Genomic DNA, 14,308 nt, shown 5'->3' with positions numbered 1-14,308 from the left:
GAACGAATCATTATTTTGTTTATTTATTCATTTTGTAAGTTTTTTTTTTAACATTTTTAAACCTGTCCTGTGCAGCAAGCAGAATCATGGTCTGAATGCTTTATTGTGGAAAACACATTTGCTTTCCTAAGAGGAACATAGACTGTCTGTAGGCTCCTCTTGTAAATGTTTTTGGTTTATTTATTCATTTTATTTTATTATTCATATTATTATCTGTGTGGGTATTAAGCTGGGGGTGACGCCAGGTTGGTGAAAGATAGAAAAAAGGGTGAAGTAAACGGGCATTTCGGTCTCCAACTCGTTAACAAAGCACACATTTAAATGATATGCAACAACTGAAAGACAAGTTACAGAAACAAAAGTCTAGATAGTGACTATAAAAACGACTGACATAGAACAGTCACAAGTATCACAGCTGGTTTATTTAATGTTTTCTTTAGTGTGTGGGGAGACGTTGACATGTGGAGTTTAAAAAGTCTTAATTTTGTAGTGGATAACTTTTCAGCTGGTAGAATAAATTTGTGGTATTGCTTCCTCTTGCGGCAAATGTTTACGGCACGTTTTGCAAATTACCGCATTTTGTTCAGCGAGTCTCATTCCCTCGCTCGTCTGGTAGGATATAAACACACATGCTCAGCGCAGTGCGCCAGGTAGAAAATTTTCTGTTTGGGAGGGAGGGGGATTAATGATGCTTGTGCAGCGTGTGGGAGGAAAAAAACCTCACAGGGAATTGCATGCAGACAGCTTAATATTGCCATGGCAATTTATAAAGGCATTTTAACTATCGTGAGTGGAAAAACTCGCAATACATCGAGTATATTTGATATATCTCCCACCCTTACTGTGTGGTAATTAAAAATGAGAAACAGATGACTGCACAGCACAGCCAGCAAAGCCACGTGAATGGCCCTACCAACTGTGGCCTATGCAGCTCATGTCCCCCCTGAGACCCTACGTGCGTGGGTGATGTGTTGTCAGAGAAGCGGAGGGAGGAGAAGGCATGGGATGATGATTAAGATCAGGCGGTAGAGGACTCCCCCTGGAAGGAAGGGGCGAGCAAAGCAGGTTCAGTAAGCACCCCCACTTCCTCCATGAATCATTATTTAAACCATGTGTCATAACTTTGTCTTGTTAGTTTTTTTTTTTATACAGCAGTTTTTTTTATCCTATGTCACTTCTTTACATTAGGTCATGTATATATCTATCTGAATTGCTCAATCTTGATTTTAAAGTAACCGATATATCGTTTACAAAAAGTATTGTTGACTTTTGGATATAATTTTAATGAAAAGATGAACAAAACATGACGCATAAGACATGTTTTTAGTATACATGGAAACAAATAACACTGTGGCCACATTATCAGTTTCTGATTCTGGATGTAACCTGGATACAGCCTAATGTTAACCACAATGTCCGGTCTTCAGTTTGTCATTTTCTTCCCTTGTGACTTCCTGCTGTGTTCCAACAATAGTCCAGTACGGAGGCTTGGGTTTTGTTTTGGTTTTTTTGTATACATGTCCAGTATCACGTCATAACTGCTTGTCTCGGAGATATCTCGCGGAGAGAAATAAATTGTAGTTCTGAAGCCGCTGTCTTGGAAATAAGCATACACAGGAAGGGATCAAGACAACTGTGGAAACAGCAGAGACACACAGCTACTCTAAAGTATCCATACAGGCTGTCGTCCCCACCGGAAAACAGGCGGATGTAGTGGGCCATATGCAGGACGCCGCTGGGCAAGAAGCACACCAAGAAGATGCTGAAAACCAGAGTGCTGACTCTGATAAATGGCTTCCAGTCACAAGCACTTTGACCTAGATGGTAAATTACAGCCACATGGGCATAGATACAAAAGAGGAAGGGTGTTATAAAGCCTAGACAGATAAGCATCAACCTATATGGCACCAGATGGGAGTGTGATTTTTCGTCTAGGGGAAGTACGTCATGACATGTTGTGATCCCCAGCTGGGAGATGTTGTAACTCTGCCTGACAAGGAGCTCAGGCACAACAGCAGCCCCGAACAGGAACCATATAACCAAGCACGTCCACACCGCCAGTGTTTTCGTAGCAAGCCTCCTGTACATGAATGGTTTGACCACAGCCAGGTAGCTGTTCAGGCTGATGCACGCGATGGTCTGAGCTGAGCAGTAAACATTACCGTAAAACAAAGCCGTAATCAGCCGGCAGGAGGTTTCCCCAAATATCCAGTTGTTCCCATTGAAGTGGTAGTGAACACGCAGCGAAAGGGAAAGCAGGAGCAGCAGGTCAGACAGCGCCAGGTTCAGGTGAAGAACGACTGTGGAAAAGGACTGTGCTCTGAGTCGGACTCTGAGGAAGGCCAGAATGTAGCCGTTGGAGGGGATGCCCACCAGCATAGACAGGATGTATGATGAGGGTATGACCCAGGTGCTGAGCACCCCTGTGGTATAGGCTGTCACTGGATCCTCTGGCTTCACATGCAAGTTTCTGCCTGTGTCATTATAGTCGGCCTTAAAGGTCCTTGGATTCACTGTGTGAGGTTGGATTTTGGTCCTGTTTTTGTTTCCTGTAAAGAGTAGAAAATAGTTTTTACACCTTCAAATCAACTTTCATGCAAAAATTTTTTTTTCTTTTGTACCAAAATGTTCTGAAGTTTGTTTGTTTGTTTGTTTGTTTGTTTTTTGTTTTTTTTAAATAAGTAATTTTGGTTTTCTATTTTGTGAGTCTGAGTTGGGAAAAGAGCTTTCCCAGTTGTTGGATACCAAAATGTACTTTTTCTACAAGGTTTAAGCATTTTATTTTTTAAAAGAGTTATCCTTTTAGTAATGTGTTAACTTGAGAAACTTACCATCAAGCTGATTGGTCTGCACTGCCATCAAACAAATGAGTAGTCCTGGCATGAGGTCAAACATGTCACCGTTAAGTTTATATTCCAGTATTTCCCAGTTAATTAGGCTTCAGCCCTCTTGGTGTTGCTTCTTGTCAGGAGTTTTCCACCAGTAAAACTTTGTGTTTTGCATCTCTTCAGTGCAGCAGTCGAGCTGATAATGGTGTGAGCTCAAACTCAGCTTCCTGGCAGTGTATACAGAAGCATGTTTCCTGCCTGGACTTGAAAACTGAATTCCCTGCTGTCTGCGTCAGTCACAGCCCTCTGAATCACTGGAGTGGGGGAAAAAACTACTTAATGGTTTACAGAGCTGTTTATCGTGTTTGTCCAAGGAGTTTGGTTCATTTAAGACATTTGACTAGTTTTTTTTACTTTTGTTAAAATGCGATTTAGTGTTTGTCAGCCTAGTGAATTAGAAGCTGGTTTTCAGACAACATAAAATGTGTAGCAATTACATCATGAATGCAATAAAGGAAGTGAAATGTGTGCTTGAAGATGGTCATTTAGTAAAGTGGTTTCCCAGGACAGTGTTTTTCTTTCTTCCTGTCTTGCCTCCATGCTGTGCTGCTTTTGAAGGACTGCTATGTCCTTCTGGCTTGCACTATCACATCACACATGTAATATTACCTCTTATGACACCCTCAATATATGAGGAGTGTGTGAAACGCATAAGTAATGTCTTTACTTTCAGACTGCTTCAGTGTTTTGTAAACAGCGACTTCCTTCCTGATGGTCTTGTGGTCGATGATGCACCCCTTGATGTTGTCTAAAATTAGCTTGAGAACAAACATAAGGATCAAGCTGAATAAACATGCTGTGTTTGTTGTGACTTTTGAGCCCATTATAGACTGAGGTCATTGTTTTAAGTGGTGGGCTAGGATATGGTTGCAGGTCATCTTTTGTCAACTTTTCCTTATTTGTCTCGACTGGTTCCTGGTACTGGTTCTCTATAATGCGATCATTATCTCTATTAAATATCTCCACAATCCCAGTTTGACTTTGTGTACATTTACTGTACCTGAAATATTTTCCAAACTTAAAACTTTCCACATTATTTTGGTTCGGGGTGCTTTAAATATTTTAGAAACGATGAACAAGCTACTAATAATGCCTTGTGTGCGTGAGTTTGAGTTTTGTCTTCTGAAATGAAGAGGAATGATCTTTGTTCTTTTTCCTGATTGTAGAGCTCCGGTGATGAATCTGCAGTGCTGTGGCTGGACCAAATCCAAGAGGCCATACTGACAGCCAACCAGGATGAAAAGGAGGCTCTCGCATGTATGTTCTCATAAAGCCTGATTAATTCTTCAAATTGATCTGCGATTTGTTTCCATGAATAACTGTCACATAATGCCTTATAGATGCTCTTATCCAGTGTTTCTTGTTGCTATAGCGAGGCAGACGTAGAAATGAACTATTGAAAAAAACAATAAAAAATGTCAATGTAATTAATTTGATGTCTAATTCATTTAAATTTATTTTCCTGTACACTACTCATTGTGTTCACGTTGTACTTTTACTGTATACTGTTGTTTTATTTGACCCAATAGCGTTGTGAAGCTGACACCAGTGGTTTTTCTTTTTGCTTTGCATTGCTAGTGTCTGGAGCAGTAGCTCATATTAACAAGACAGTGAATGAGGGGGACTCCCAGAATACACTGGAGGCTTTGCAGGCTCCCAGTGTAGGGCTGAAAGCAGTTCTTCCTGAATGTGCTGACACGTACCAAGATGACCTTTCACAGAAACAAAGAGACGGTGCTGCCAAAGGTAACAGGATTTACATCTGTGGGACAGCAAATGTGCTTTCTGTTCAAGAAACTCCAGTGAGAAGTTGAGAATTTGTGTCAAATTTACACCAACAGACTTTTTAAAAAGCACTTTCTGCTTTCCTCCAGGCAGCACTGATGGTGTGTGGGTAAAACAGTGCATCAAGGACAAATATGACTATTTCTATAACCTGGAAACTGAACAGGGCACCTGGGAGGAGCCTGAAGGGTTTGAACAGAACAGCGGACATCTCAGTAAAGAAGAAATCCAGGTACTACCCCTTGATTATAAAGCTTTATTAACATTTCCCATTGATTGGACTGATTTCATTTTTAGTTTAACAGTAGTTTCATTGAGATTTGTTTATACTTGGATGCATCTAAACAAACAATGTTCATGCTGCTGTGGGGTATGCTTGGTTTTTCCCTCAGAATGTGGTGACCTGTGTGACTGCTGAGTATAACAGGGAACAGCTATGGCTGGCCAATGAGTGCTTTGTGACCAAGCTGCAGGCGAGAGTCAGAGGTTACCTGGTCAGGAAGAAGCACGCCCAGAGAATGGCGTATCTGCATCAGCAAGAACCACATGTCGTAAAACTGCAGGTAGCTTATAGAACCTCTATAAAGTGTACTTAGTAATTAGTCAAATATTCCTCATTGATTCTGGATGTCTAGGGCTTTTCCAAGCACAAACAAATCATAAGCAAAGGTAGCTATATACTTACATTAAATTACAGCCACTGTACTGACTGCATATTTTTGTTTGCATCTTCTTAGAAGACAAACCAACAATGACAACAATGTCTTTAGAAAACTGATGTCTAAACTTCATGTCTAAGCTTCATAAACTGATTTGTGGTGAAGGTGATGCCGAACTTGTTGTTGCTTGTACATGTTTGTCTCAGTTTTTCCTTTTTTTGCAGGCTTGTTGGAAAGGTTACAAACAGAGGAAAGTGTATAAAGAGAGGATGAATTTGCTTCAGAAAAATGTTGCTTCCATTGTCAAGGTGATGAATTATTTTTGTTATGAATGACAGACTGAAACAGGAGAATATTAATTGGGATTTTTAACACTTATTAATTAACCTGTGAATAGCATTAGCAACATAGCTGCTGCATCAAACACCTGGGGTGTGTGTGTGTGTGTGTGTGTGTGTGTGTATATATGTGTATATGTTTTTTTTTTTTTTTTTTTTAACTGTTTAAATACTTTATTTTATTTAGATCCAGTCTTTTGTAAAGATGTGGAAAGCAAAACGTGAATACAATCAGAGGCAACAGTTCTTCAAAGATCATGTGAGTAATTCTTCATTGGCATTACTCAGGTGCAGGATTTGGATTTGGGTTTGTGCTTCCTAAAACTGATTCATTTTTGTGTTTAGGAAAAAGAAATTGTGAAAATCCAAGCTTTTCTGAAGGCCAACAAAGCCAGAGAGGACTACAGGACGCTAAGTGAGTCATAAAGAATTTAGATCTGCGTTTGAATATGAAATTATGGTCTTAATGCATGTTTCGCCAGTTTTAGAGGATTGCAACTTACAGCGAGTCACAAATATTTGAACAACCACATTATTTGCAATTTTCTTCCCCCAATTTTTCCTCACAGTCAAGCTAAAAATATTGTTCAGTTCTGATGATGATAATATATATAATATGAAAAATACTGTCTGTGCTGGTCAGCTGTAATATAAATGCAGAACATGATGAAGGACAAACTTGCAAATTGCATTTGTTGCTGACTTTATTTTTTACACCAACTCTCAGCTGGAGCCAAGGATCCTCCTCTGTCAGTGGTGCGTAAATTTGTCCACTTGTTGGAGCAGAGCCCTCTGGATCTACAGGAAGAGCAGGAAGTGACACGGCTTCGGGAGGAAGTAGTCACAAAGATTCGCTCCAATCAACAGATGGAGAAAGACTTGAACCTAATGGATATAAAGATTGGACTGCTAGTGAAGAACAGGATCACTCTGCAGGTTGCCGTCACCTCTAATTAATACGTGGCAGGAAAACGGAAAGTTAATAAAAATGGGTTGAAATCATTTATAGTTTGAGTAAAATGTTGTTGATACTAAAATCTGAAGAAGTTTCTTTATCTATTATCCAGCCAAACTCCTATTTAAATTTTTGTTTCTTTGAAAAGGATGTCGTGTCCCATAATAAGAAAATGAAGAGCAAGAAAAATAAGGCGAGTAAAGATGACCCGATGGCAGGAGACAGGCTCGGTATTAAGGGCCTGAGTAAAGGCAAAAGACGGAAACTCGAGGCCTACCAACATCTCTTTTATCTACTACAGGTATGAAAAATGTGTCTGATTTCTTTTCCACTCGCCCAGTGCGTGATATAAAACCAGTCATGGCATTTCAACTGAAAAAGACTCAAAATACTGCTGGTCCCAAAGTTATTTGGAAGATATTTGTAGATAATTCGCAGATGCAACTTGTATAATTCATCCACTGTGGGGTTTTATTTTTTTTTTTTTTGGGGGGGGGGGGGGGGTATAGTGTCCAATTTCCACTACATTTGGTTCTAAAGTCAGCTGAAATGCAGGCTGGTTTTCAATAGACAGTAAAGGAGAACTTCAGTGTCACCAAACCATTGGGAAAGAAGCATTACTCTGCCTCATCAACTTTAAATGAACTCATTCAGTTTCACTTCTAGTCGCCTAACACTGTGCTTGTTTTCTCTTCCATTCTCTTTAGACCAATCCATCCTACCTGGCTAAGCTGATCTTCCAGATGCCCCAAAACAAGTCCACCAAGTTTATGGACACTGTGATCTTCACACTCTACAACTATGCCTCAAACCAGAGAGAGGAATACCTGCTGCTCAAACTCTTCAAGACTGCTCTAGAAGAGGAAATCAAGTGAGTATTGTGGCTCCATATAATGCTATACCATAAAAGTTCACTGTACCTAGTTTACACTTATTTTACTCAACTATAACCTACTACTAACAGTAAATGAGTGCCTATAAAGTCCTTTACTATCTTCTCTGCGTGTCTCAGTTCTAAGGTGGACCAGATCCAGGACATAGTGACAGGCAATCCAACCGTTATCAAGATGGTGGTGAGCTTCAACAGAGGTGCACGTGGTCACAACACCCTCAGACAGCTGTTGGCTCCAGTCATTAAAGACATCATTGAGGACAAGAGCTTGGGCCTCAACACAAACCCTGTTGAGGTCTACAAAGCCTGGGTCAACCAGCTGGAAAGTGCTACTGGAGAGGCCAGGTAAGGAGACTGCCAGCATAGTTGGTTACCCCTGGCTTTTTGCACTTAAATATTTCAGGTATCAAACAAATTTTATTATGAGACAAAATTAAGTAGAGTAAAAACAAATAACTTTGTTTCTCAGCTGTTTATTTAGTTCATGTGCTAATTTTTTCTTTTTTTTTTTTTTTTTTTTTTTTAAATTTTGTGTTTTACTCATCTTGAAATTTCAGCTTTCTGAAGAAATTTTTTAAATGGCTTGTTATCCTAATTGAATTTTGAATTAGCCGGAGGTATCCAGCATTTAAAATTCAGGCCAAAAAGCATAAAGTAGTGAACTTTACACATGCATCTTCTGCTGCCCCTTAGCAAGCTGCCTTACGAAGTGACTCCTGAGCAGGCCATGTCACATGAGGAAGTACGCAACAGGCTGCAGGCTTCCAGTCAGACACTGCGTTCGGCTACAGATAAGGTCCTGAACTCCATTGTGTCCTCACTGGATAATCTCCCGTAAGTCTTAGGAGCTGTTAATGTCAAAGTCCAATTTCCTTTGTTTGCTCTGTGACTTTTCCTGGTTAAGTTCCCTGTATTGTATTGAACTGTTTAAATGTTTTCTTTCATGCCATGATTTTTATTTGTAGTGTATTTTCTGGTCTCTTAAGTGTTTGTTGTTCAGTTTTGCTATGATGCAAGCGCTCATCTGGCCAGTTGTTTGTGCTTTGTGTGACACGAGTCCTACCATAGTAACCCAGTTTTGTGCCTCATCGATCTTCACAGTCTAGAGTGTATAGACCACTAGATGGAGCTGTTATGCAATTTAAAATCTTAAACGTTAAGGTACATACTGAAGACACTGAAAGCCATCAATACTTGCAGTCATTAATGCAGATATTAATGCATCAGATGCATTCCTTATCATGAGCTTGTTTTTGCCATGTAGTATGTGAGTGCATGTTTGTGCTTCATGTCCCATCAATGCTTTGTGTTTTGCATGTAGTTATGGCATGAGATACATAGCTAAAGTTCTGAAGAACAGCCTCCATGAAAAGTTTCCAGATGCCTCAGAGGATGAGCTGTTGAAGGTATCAAATGTCTAAATATATACATATATGGTGTGTGTGTGTGTGTGTTTGATTTTCATAGTCATGCATGGTCTTCTCTATAGGTTTTATTATTGTGATCCTGCTGAGGTAAGAGAAAATAATACTTTTTTTTTTTTTTTTTTAAATGTCAGATTGTAGGTAACCTGCTGTATTACCGCTACATGAACCCAGCCATTGTGGCCCCAGATGGCTTTGACATCATTGACCTGTCAGCAGGAGGGCAGCTCCACCAAGACCAGCGGCGTAATCTGGGATCAGTGGCAAAGATGCTCCAGCATGCTGCTGCCAAGAATCTGTTTGAGGGCGAGAATGCACACATGACGCCCATGAACAACTACATATCACAGACATATGAGAAGTTTAGGTAAGGAGCGGAATACACGGCACAAATCTGTACTCTGATTTGTCTATGGAGATAATTTAGTTTTGGTCAATGTAGAGCACTGATAATACGGTAAGCTTTTCATCCAAAACAACATGATAAAAGTGTGATGGAGGAAGAACCAGTTTCTTTCCGATAACAAAGAATGGTAAACCCTGGAGATGAACATGTTTGGCCGCGTTAAGCTGACATGGTGGAAGTAGAGGGAATCCTGGCAGCAGAAGCCAGCCCGCTGTGCTGTGTCAGCAGTTTGGACATGCGTGTCTACAAAATCAACCAAATTCCAGACTGACTAGAGCAAACTAAATGGGAGAGGCTGGGCGGCTATGTGCTGTTATCTGCCTCACTTTGTGTTTGACTCATCATTTCTGAAAATCACGATAAATCCCAGTCCATTTACTGGAAAAGGTCAATATGAACTGCTAACCTTGCTGAGGAAAACAATACAGAGCACTTCACAGGAAGTTCATGTTCATGCTCTGGAAGAACGAATAACAGCTGATTTCTGTCCAGGTTGTTTTTCCAGTTGGCGTGTGATGTCCCTGAACCAGAAGAGAAGTTTAATATTGACGAATACTCGGATATGGTGAACTTGAGCAAACCCATCATCTATATATCAATAGAGGAGATCATCAATACACACTCGGTAAACCCAAGCAAAATGATAAAGATTCTTCCTGCTACTCCTGAGGATATAATTAAACTTTACATGATTCATACTTAAATGACTTGACCTGTCTCTCCATGCCCCTGTCTTGCATGCTTGTACATGCTACAAACTGTTATTGGAAACAGACATTCTTACTGTTGCTGCTACTAGAAAATATATTATTGAGATTACATTGATATTATATCTAGCAGGGGTTTATATTTTGCTCCAAGCAAGTAAAGTTTGAAGGTTTCTTCTTTAATCTTCTTCTGTTTCTGTTTAGTTTTTAGAATATGTTATATGTACGTTATGTGCCTTTATCATCATCACCACTTGACATCCTGTTTCTTTCGTTATGTTTCCATAACACTTCCTTCCAAAGGGGGTTAGTATTGAGGATGTCAGTAGGTTCTGGCCAGCTGTGTCTTTTTGCCATCTGTTATAAATGGAAATGACTTTCCTGTTGAATTTGACAGATGTTCCCTAAAATTTTGTTTCGTACACTGAGGTAGTTCCTGTGTGTTAAATATATGAAGAAAAGCAAAATCCCAGCTGAAAAGGGGATGTGATTTTTACTTACAAATAAATGTACTGTTGCATATGTAGGACTGAGCTGGATGTTGGAAACCAAACAGTCACAGTTTCATACTTGTGGTATGTATTAAGGCGCTGACTGTAATAAAATTTAGTAAGAGGACGTTTAAGAGCTGTTTGCTATATCCTGCTTCCGTTTACTGGAAAATCTTATCAAGCTTCATCTCAAAATGTTTATGTTCAATGACTAATTTTATGTGAACATTTTAAACTTTCGATGTGACTAATCAAATGTGTGTTTGTGCAGCTGCTTTTGGAACATCTGGACGCCATCTCTCCAGAACGCAATGACTTGCTGCATGAGCTGCTACAGGACCTCGGAGACGTCCCTGATGTAGAGGCATTGCTCGGTACGCTCAAGTAAACTTGTATTTTGATTAATCACAAGTTAGTCACAGGTTGACTGAAATCTGTACTGCTTTTTTTCCCAGGTGAAGGAGCTGTTGACCCAAATGATCAAAATAGGGAGAGTGCTCTGAGTCAGCTGGCGAAGACCGAGATCTCCCTCACTCTAACCAGCAAGTTTGAGCTGCTGGAAGGAGATGACAGAGACTTAAAGACCCTCAGTACAAAGTAAGGTTGTCACTGGAGGATGCTGAGACAGACACTCCTGTGTGTCCAGTAACAGACTTTAATCCTTAGGCTTTAGGTGTTTAGCCCTGTAATTGGTATTTAAAGCAAAACTTTGACGCTGAATTACACTCCTTCAGAAATCTTCTACGTAGAGTTTGGTATTGCTATATGATGCACTGCACTTAACCCTTCTTGACACATTGTGCGTTTCTTTGTGGCTATCTTTCAGTTGCATGTCTTTCCTGCTCTTCTATCATATCCTGTTCCAAAGGAAGGAGTTTTGTGGTCTGGCTTATCTTGCCTCTAATGCATTGTTGGTTTTGTCTTTATTCTCGGACACAGTTCACAGCTAGTGCCACAAATGGTAGTCCAGACATTTAAAATAAACATTGCAAATGTGTCTGAATTTTTGTTTTTTTAAAAAAGTTGAACATACCCTGCTAACAATGCTGTGAAAGTCGGTTATAAGACTCAAGCTCCTTGGGATAATATACAGTATATAATTTTTTTTAATTTTAATTTTTTTTTTTTTTTTTTTTTGAAGGCGATTAACATTCTGTCCTGTATTGAGCGTTCATCTTACATAACAGTCCTTATAGAGCCAAAAGTAATCACATTTTTCTCTGCGCTTGGCATCAGTTCAGTTGTTTTATTCATTTAGCACCAAATTTCAACAACAGCCACTTCAATGTGCCTGCAGTGTCGGAGAAAACCCCCAATAATCAGACGGCCATAAATAACCAAGTACTTGGTGACAGTGGGAAGGAAAAACTCCCTTTTAACATGAGGGAGGGGCCGCCATCTGCTAATGGAGAAGAGACAAAAGTCATGCCGTGGAGGGGAGCCAAGGTTTAATAATAACTAGTGATTAAATGCAGAATGGTGTATGAACACACACAGGGTGTGAAAAGCCCCCCAGCTTAATGATACATTTTTAAAGTGTTAGCATGCTAGTTAGCGCAGTAGGTGTGAGTAAAATGTGGGTGTGTGCTCTAGTTACTTCTGTACTTGGTGGTAACGGATGTTACACTAATTAACATAAGCACATATTTGTGGTGACGTGAAATAAAACAAAAGAAGTTAATGTGTCACATCTGATCTTTGTGTGTGTGCACATCAGGACAAAAAAGCTGATTGTGGATGTGATTCGGATCCAACATGGAGAGACTTTACCTGAAATTCTTGAGACTCCAGCCACTGCAGCACAGGTGATCTACATTTCTCAGCTTGTTTTTCCTCTATATATACCTGCCAGCTACTTTCATTCATCAAAGGAGCATATTCATTTGATTATTTTTTTTCTTTGCCTCTCAGTGTAATTAATTATGTTACTTCGTATGCGACTTATTCCTTAAGGAGTCAGAGCATACTAGGATTGTTGAGCGCAGGGCAGTCCAGGATGCTCAGACACCAGAGGGTCTGAAGAGCAGCCCAGCGCTTTTGGAGGACAGCCAGTTACCGCTCGAGCAGAAGAAGAGGAAGATTATCAGGAACCTTCGTAACCTGGAGCAGGCTGGCCTTGCTACTGCAAGTAACAAATACCAGGACCTCATCAATGAAATATCAAAGGTTCATAAGCAGCTCTTTTTCCCAGCTAAAGATGCAGACCCACATTCTGTATTTGTGAAGCTAAAATGTGTATTTGACAGGACATCCGATACCAAAGGCGCTACAGACAGAGGAGGAAGGCCGAGCTCGTGAAGCTCCAGCAGACTCTGACTGCCCTTAACTCAAAAACTGCCTTCTACCAGGAACAGATGAACTACTATGATGCCTACATCAAGACTTGCCTGGATAACCTAAACAGGAAGTGAGTTGTATCCTAATTTATAACAAACCTCATTAGGGTGAAGACTTGATGGATGATTTTAACTTGTGATTCAATGGTAACACATGTCCCTTGGTGTGTTTGTATGGTCCAGGAATTCGCGCAGATCTATAAAACTGGACGGGAAAGGGGAAGATAAGGGCAGTAAGAAGTGGAAGCCCCAGTCTCTGAAGTACACTGCAGCAAAACTACACGAGAAGGGAGTCATCCTGGAGATAGAGGGACTTCAGGCAAACCAGTGAGTTCAGTTCTTCACCTGTTCTGTGGAAAAGGGCTTGGTGCTAACATCCTTCTTACATATCATTACATGTCATTTTACATTGCAGAAGCTGTTAAACACATTTAGTGTTTTTATTTAAACAATTTATATTTATCATTTGTTCAGTCACATCTTGGTTATTTGTCTGTTAACCGTACCTTACAGTAAACTTGGCTGTAAGGTACAAAAGTTACGCTTTCCCAACACCAGACGCTTTTTGGTGCTTGATTTCATGTTATTTGTCATTATACAAGCAGAGCTGTAACAACAGTGCAGAGAACACGATACTACACTACAGTATAAAGAAGGAAAAGGCAAATATAATATAATGAGATGATTATAAAATAGCAGCATAATAGTATTTTACAGTACTGGTATTCTATTATTGGCAAAGTGCTGGTTGATGGTGTTTTCTGATCCAGTCACTGTGTATGACACCTCAGTGTATAGCTCTATGTCTAATAAAGTGCATTTGATAAAGTGCTTAAGAGCCAGAGAGACGATAGTTTAACAGATTTACAGTCCGGGGAAGGAAAAACAAATGTTAAAGTGCAAGCCCTGAGACACCGGTACCGTTTCCCCCTGTGAGATGATCAAACAGACTATTGTGAGTGGGGTCATAGGTGATGTTATCCAGATGCTATATTTTAAATAGATGTGATGGCAGGAAGCTGGGTACCAACAGTGTGCTCTCATGCTTTTACTACCAGCTGCAGCGCCCTTTGGTCAGCGACAGTGCAGGTACCGTACCACACTGCTGCAGAGGTGGAAGTTGTCAAAATGTTTACCTTTTTCACCCTCAGAAAGTGGAGGCTTTATTCGGTCTTCTTTATCAGAGAGCTTGTGTCAGGTCCTCAGCGATAACAGCAAGAAACACTTGTTATCTGCTCAACCTTGGTGTCATTGATGAGAACGAGGTTGTGTCTACATTTTGTTGGACTTCATGTAATCAGCTATGAGTTTTTTGATCTTTTTTACATTAGTGGTCAAGAGCACTATGTAAGCAAATGGATCTCTTCTCTGTGGGCCGTCTCTCATTGTTATGGAGTCAGTCAAACGTCTGTTTAGAGCTTCTCCAA

At 40.1% G+C, this 14,308-nt stretch overlaps 2 protein-coding genes across 2 annotated transcripts in view; one reads left to right on the top strand and one right to left on the bottom strand.

The window, feature by feature from the left end:
* The window catches only part of iqgap2 (IQ motif containing GTPase activating protein 2), a 36,476-nt gene that overhangs the window by 21,142 nt on the left and 1,026 nt on the right, over positions 1–14,308 (top strand). The window contains exons 16-36 of the mRNA XM_084947422.1: positions 4,055–4,145; positions 4,467–4,634; positions 4,763–4,905; positions 5,066–5,236; positions 5,557–5,640; positions 5,858–5,929; positions 6,016–6,085; positions 6,398–6,606; positions 6,774–6,926; positions 7,333–7,496; positions 7,638–7,862; positions 8,211–8,351; positions 8,839–8,923; positions 9,076–9,308; positions 9,840–9,972; positions 10,817–10,919; positions 11,001–11,142; positions 12,263–12,350; positions 12,499–12,711; positions 12,792–12,952; positions 13,065–13,208. Of these exons, the coding sequence (XP_084803548.1) occupies positions 4,055–4,145; positions 4,467–4,634; positions 4,763–4,905; positions 5,066–5,236; positions 5,557–5,640; positions 5,858–5,929; positions 6,016–6,085; positions 6,398–6,606; positions 6,774–6,926; positions 7,333–7,496; positions 7,638–7,862; positions 8,211–8,351; positions 8,839–8,923; positions 9,076–9,308; positions 9,840–9,972; positions 10,817–10,919; positions 11,001–11,142; positions 12,263–12,350; positions 12,499–12,711; positions 12,792–12,952; positions 13,065–13,208 (2,993 nt within the window). The remainder of the gene's footprint in view (positions 1–4,054; positions 4,146–4,466; positions 4,635–4,762; positions 4,906–5,065; positions 5,237–5,556; positions 5,641–5,857; positions 5,930–6,015; positions 6,086–6,397; positions 6,607–6,773; positions 6,927–7,332; positions 7,497–7,637; positions 7,863–8,210; positions 8,352–8,838; positions 8,924–9,075; positions 9,309–9,839; positions 9,973–10,816; positions 10,920–11,000; positions 11,143–12,262; positions 12,351–12,498; positions 12,712–12,791; positions 12,953–13,064; positions 13,209–14,308) is intronic.
* f2rl2 (coagulation factor II (thrombin) receptor-like 2) lies at positions 29–3,113 on the bottom strand. The gene is made up of 2 exons (XM_084947425.1): positions 2,832–3,113; positions 29–2,549 (listed from the first exon to the last, which is right to left on the bottom strand). Exons 1-2 carry the CDS (start codon positions 2,893–2,895, stop codon positions 1,528–1,530), a joined length of 1,086 nt encoding a protein of 361 aa, XP_084803551.1. The 5' UTR covers positions 2,896–3,113; the 3' UTR covers positions 29–1,527.

This window comes from Perissodus microlepis, chromosome 12 (genome assembly GCF_051167445.1).
Source record: "Perissodus microlepis isolate ML-2025 ecotype Zambia chromosome 12, ASM5116744v1, whole genome shotgun sequence".
NCBI classification, from domain to species: domain Eukaryota; kingdom Metazoa; phylum Chordata; class Actinopteri; order Cichliformes; family Cichlidae; genus Perissodus; species Perissodus microlepis.
Note: the sequence above shows the minus strand (reverse complement) of the source record. Positions and strands in the feature narration are given on the sequence as shown.